We start from the raw sequence: 6,000 nt of genomic DNA, 5'->3' as shown, positions 1-6,000 counted from the left end.
CGGGATAGAAGGACGAGATGCGAGGTCGGGATAGAAGGACGAGATGCGAGGTCGGGATAGAAGGACGAGATGCGAGGTCGGGATAGAAGGACGAGATGCGAGGTCGGGATAGAAGGACGAGATGCGAGGTCGGGATAGAAGGACGAGATGCGAGGTCGGGATAGAAGGACGAGATGCGAGGTCGGGATAGAAGGTCGCCATATGAGGAGGGGATATAAGGTCAGGATATGATGTCAGTATGTGAAGACGGCATATGAGGACGGGCTATGAGGTCACAGTAGGAAGACTGGATATGAGGTCGGGATAAGAGGATGAGTTATGAGGTCAGGATGTGATGACAAGATATGAGGTCAGACTATAAGAACTGGATATGAGGTCGGGATATAAGGACAGGCTATGAGGTCAGGATATGAGGATGAGTTATGAGGAAGGGATATGAGGACGAGATATGAGGACAAGAGCGTCATTGTTGCTTTTCCTCTCCTACAAGGTCTAGGAAGGAAGAGCAGGCAACGCCGTCTACTCTGCTAATGGTAAATACAGTGCTGGTTGAAGTGAGCGGTAATGGCCCTCACATGCAAATAGATAAGCTCTGATAACAACTTAAGTACATATAATTGCTGTTAGAATACCTACCTTGTGCCTGAAGTGTAATCATTACATTAAAAATGACTCCAAGATGGACTATGCCAAGACGCTATATAAATTCTCCTTGAGTCATCCTATTCAGCCATTAAACAGTTTATATTGTTTTGAGATATGGCCTCCAAGGGTGTTGCTAGGGTCAGATCAGGGCCACCGGTTCAAAGGCTTATGCAGTACTTCAAATGTATATGGTGCCTTGAAAAGGTATATAGAGCCTTCATAAGGGATGCAGTGCCCTACAGATAATACCTTCTAAAGAGATATAGGGGAGATTTATCAGTTAAACAAGTGAAGCATACGGGAATATCCTGCACTCACCGCTCAGCGTCAGATTCTAAGCTCCTAACCGGATCAGTCCGGGACCAGGACTGCAGAGATGCGTGGGCGCTCAGAGGCAAACGCCGGCAGTTTTTGCGTAAAGTGCGCTTCTTCCGGCCTACATTACCCTCCACCTGCTCAGTGTAATTGGAACACTACTCAGTGGTGCCGTCCTACCTCTTCTGACGGAGACTTATCAGTCTTTCTTATAGTGTGGCTGGGTTCACATAACGTAAAAACAGGCAAATACCGCCCTGTGTAATAGGGCCCATGATCAGCTGACAAATGAGCAGGGATCAGCTGACAAACGGGACCTGCCTGAAAATCATCGTCAACAAGTGATCTGCTCATAGTGTTTAACGTGAAGCTTGAAAGCTATATTGTGGCCCTAAAAGGGATAGAGTACCCAACAATAATGCCTCCAGAAAAAATATAGCACCCAGCAGGTTGTACCCCCAAATTAATATAGTACCAATAATATATAGTGGCAAACCAAACAGTCCAAACCTATCCCTCCAAAAAGGATAGGTATAAAGTACCCAACAATTTGTGCCTAAATCTCTTAAGGGATATAGGGTCTCCCCAAATTATTATAGTGCCCAAAAAATTATATCCTCACAAGGGATATAGTGCCAAATAGATTATTCCCCCATAAGGGATATAGTGCCCAACAGATAATGTCCTTCTAGGGTATATAGCGCCCAGCAGATAATGCCCCCCCATAAGAGATGTAGTGCCCAACAGATAAGGGGTATAGTTCCAAAGGGAAGTGCTATCAAATGTATAAAGTGCCCATTTGTAGCCTGTATGTGGTGTAGGCCTCCTTCTCTGTCAAATGGCTGTATACAGGCTACCATTTTCTCCAGTGTTTGGTAGCACGGCCCAGGTTGGGGCAATGAGGTAATTCATCCAGTCTGTTCCTTGTAGAATTGAGGGGATAAAAGAGCTGGCAATTCGTATGTATGTTTCCTAAGGATACAGATAAAGCTGAAGGTGTCTTGCTTCTGAGGCATCGTTCTTAATAGAGACATGGGCCCTGAAGGCCTGGCACTGGTGACACCATTATGGCCACAATTACAGCCATTCACGGCTCCCCCTATATTGCTGCTTTAGTGGACAGTAGAGCCATTTTGGAGTTCGGTGAAGCTGAGTTCCTTCCTCTGTGGGAGCTGTAATGACGGACGTCACCTTTCAGAAACCTGAAACTTAGAAACAGCGAATTGAATTTTTAGTAACTAGAACATCTTGAGGCCTTCTACTTACTGAGGATTTTTTTTTTTTAATGTTTAAGCAGAAATGCATTCTATTTGTGATCTATTAATCTATGACTTTGCTGTCTGACAGGACACTGTGTACCGTCTCACCACTAAAGGGTTAATAGAAGGAGTCATCTCGGGTTATAACGCCACCGTGTTCGCCTATGGCCCCACGGGTGAGTTTTGTCATAAAGTGCTTGATTTTACTTTGATCTGCTGAGTCGTACAGCACCTCATGTCTCACAAGAAGGGGTTAAATGCTACATTTGGGCCTCAATAGAGGTATATTGGCTGGATCGCAGCTCAGCTGGCATGGGTAAGGTTAAAAAAGAGGTTCATTCATGTGTGAACAGGTTGTTTTCTCCATCTTCAGTTACTAAGGCAACAAGGCAGGCGATACCTGAGGGATCCCTATTTTTGGGACTAAATAAGAAAACTGTGTACCTCATACACTTGTCCGCTGAACTCAAGTTTACCTTTTGTTGTCAAATATTTTTCTCTAGAAGAATAGGTGCCCCTTGGCAAGAATCAAAATGGGCATATTAGGCACATAAACTCCAAAAAGTCTATTAAAGGGGTTCTCCGGTGGAATTTTTTTATTTTTTTTAATTAAATGGTGCCAGAAAGTTAAACAGATTTGTAAATGAAAAAAATGGGGTATGTGCAGCTCACAATATAAATTAATCGAGGCTAAATGGAAAGTATTTACACCAAATAAAATAATAGAGAAAGAAATATTTACCGCATGACCACCGCAATCCACAAACCGCCATCACTTACCTCCAACACAACTCCATCATCTGCTGATTTCACACCTGGCTGTAATCTATCCGCCATTCCACCAGACGCCGAGAGATCTTCCACGAGGCTTTCCTTTCTTTCCTTCTTTCCGGAGCAAGATCCATCTATCTCCGAGTACATCTCCACCTCCGGAGCTACTCCGTGACTGGTGACTTCTCCTCGGCCTGCGGCAACCGGGCCCGTCACCGCAAGCGCATGCCAGCGCTGGACACAGCCTCCACTACATCTGCCATCGAGCCTGCAATTACTCCGTGACCGGTGACCTTTTTTGGCCTGTGGCATCCGGGCCCGTCACCGTAAGCGCACGCTAGCGCTGGGCACAGCCCCCACATATCCATCTCTCGGACGTCCAGCCAAAAACACCATTAGGAGTCGGTAACTATATCACTTTGTGAACTGTTCTAGATCACATGAGAACGGAGTGTACCACACAAAAGTACACTATGTCGGTTTGCAATATATTGGGATAGCGGTAGAATATAATCCACATGCTATATTTTAACATCTTTTAATACATGCTTTGTATTCAAATATCATACCTCCCCACAAGGGCCCTGTGGTAGGAGGCATTTATGTATTAGATTTGCATTATTTATTTTATGTCATATTTTATATTAATTTATATTAAATTTGTACATCATTTAAAGTGAAGCACAGTCCGATTTATTTTTTCTGTAATTCCATCATCATGTACCATTCTATGGTATTAGTCTAGAGGCATTTGGTACCTCCCCTTTTTTCCCTTATATATTAGATTTGTAAATGACTTCTATTAAAAAATCTTTACCCTTCCAGTACTTTTTAGCAGCTGTATGCTACAGAGGAAATTCTTTTCTTTTTGAAAACAATTTTTGTCTTGTCCACAATGCTCTCTGCCCGTATCGGGAACTGTCCAGAGCAGGAGAAAATCCCCATTGCAAACCTATGATGCTCTGGACAGTTCCTGACACGGACAGAGGTGTCAGCAGAGAGCACCGTGGACAAGACAAAAAAGAAATTCAAAAAGAAAAGAATTTCCTCTGTAGCATTCAGCTGGTAAAAAGTACTGGAAGGGTAAATATTTTTTAATAGAAGTCATTTACAAATCTGTTTAACTTTCTGGCACCAGTTGATTTAGAATAAAATGTTTTCCACCGGAGTACCCCTTTAAAGGGGTATTCCGGGCAAAAACCTCTTATCCCCTATTCAAAGGATAGGGGATAAGATGTCTGATCGCGGGGGGGCCCGCTGCTAGGACCCCGGCAATCTCCCTTCAGCACCCGCATTCTATGCGGGGCTGCATCTTCAGTTTCGGAAACCTCCGGTTTCCGGGACTGGGGACGTGACGTCACGCCACGCCCCCTCCATTCATGTCTATGGGAGGGGGCGTGATGGCTGTCACGCCCCCTCCCATAGACATGAATGGAGGGGGCGTGGAGTGACGTCACGTCCCCAGCCCTGGAAACCGGAGGTTTCCGAAAATGGAGACGTAGTCCCGCATTATATATCCCCCTATATAGGATCCCCCTATATAGGACATGTGGCATCGGGCACAACCCCCCTCAAGGTTGGGGTACAATTCTTACCACTTTTGCCCCAATTTGGACTAAACTGATACAGATGATATAACTCCAAGAGTGCAAGCAGAGCACAGGAAGCCCCATATAGATGTTAAATGTGCCCCTCCCCCTGGTTCTGGTTGCATATCCAAACCCCCTATCCTGGGAGTGGAGGGCACAGCCCTTTTTTAAGAGAAAAATGTGGGATGAACCTTGGTTAGCTCCTCCTGCCTTGTTGGTATCAACATGCTTGTAGACATAGAGGCCCCTGTACTATGGTAATGGTGCCAGCCCCCTCTTGTATTTCAGGTGGGTTTTATGGCAACTTAGCAGTCACTGATCCATTGCTTTCTTTTAAGGATGTGGTAAGACGTACACTATGCTGGGCACAGACCGGGAGCCTGGGATATATATCCGGACCTTGAATGATCTCTTTAAAGCCATTGAGGAAACCAGCGATGATATGGAGTATGAAGTCCTCATGTCCTACCTGGAGGTTAGTTGTGGTGGGAAGCAAGAAAAAGCGGAATTCCCACTTGCCATTTTAGACAGATTTTCTCATGATTTCTGCCAAAATAATACCACAATAAAGTGCCCAAATAATTCTCTTATACCAGATAGTGCCAAGACAACACCGATAAATACAGCCTACATACAATCGTTATATAGTGGCCAAAAAATTCTCCCTTTAAATTGTAATATCAGAAAGTTCCAAGATACCCCTGACATATACAGCACAAATAATACCACTATACAGTATAGTGCCCATTAAAAATCCTCCAGGTAGTACGAAGATATACCTGGTATATACATCCTAAATAATTTTGCCTTATAGTGCCCAAATAATACTCGAACATAATACTGCCAGATAATGCTAAAATACCGTTGACATACTGACATAAAGCCTGCATAATACCTCCTTATAGTGCACCAAAAATTCTGCCATTAAGATCCAATATAAAAGACCTAGAATCTATCTGTATTTTATTTGATCTTATAGGGAGAACTATTTGGGCACTATAAGGTGACATTATGTGAGCTGTATAGGTCAGTGGTATATTTCAAAATAGCTGCTAGAGAGTGCAAAGATACCACTGACATACAGAGCCCACATAATACCACCTGATAGTGCTCAAAATATTTTCCCATAAAGATCCAATATAATACCGCTATATGGTGCCTAGATACCACTAATATATAGAGCCCACATAATACCACCTGATAGTGCTCAAAATATTTTCCCATAAAGATCCAATATAATACCGCTATATGGTGCCAAGATACCACTGACATACAGAGCCCGCATAATACCACCTCATAGTGCTCAAAATATTTTCCCATAAAGATCCAATATAATACCGCTATATGGTGCCAAGATACCACTGACATACAGAGCCCACATAATACCACCTCATAGTGCTCAAAATATTTTCCCATAAAGA

At 43.6% G+C, this 6,000-nt stretch overlaps 1 protein-coding gene across 1 annotated transcript in view; it reads left to right on the top strand.

The window, feature by feature from the left end:
- Nucleotides 1-2,307: 2,307 nt before the first annotated feature.
- KIF19 (kinesin family member 19) overlaps nt 2,308-6,000 on the top strand; it is a gene marked incomplete at its 5' end in the record, with an annotated part of 46,046 nt that continues 42,353 nt past the window's right edge. Inside the window, 2 exon segments of the mRNA XM_056550643.1 lie at nt 2,308-2,395; nt 4,918-5,054. Coding sequence (XP_056406618.1) covers nt 2,308-2,395; nt 4,918-5,054 — 225 coding nt within the window.

The sequence above is a fragment of the Hyla sarda genome, chromosome 13, assembly GCF_029499605.1.
Source record: "Hyla sarda isolate aHylSar1 chromosome 13, aHylSar1.hap1, whole genome shotgun sequence".
Lineage (NCBI taxonomy): Eukaryota > Metazoa > Chordata > Amphibia > Anura > Hylidae > Hyla > Hyla sarda.
Note: the sequence above shows the minus strand (reverse complement) of the source record. Positions and strands in the feature narration are given on the sequence as shown.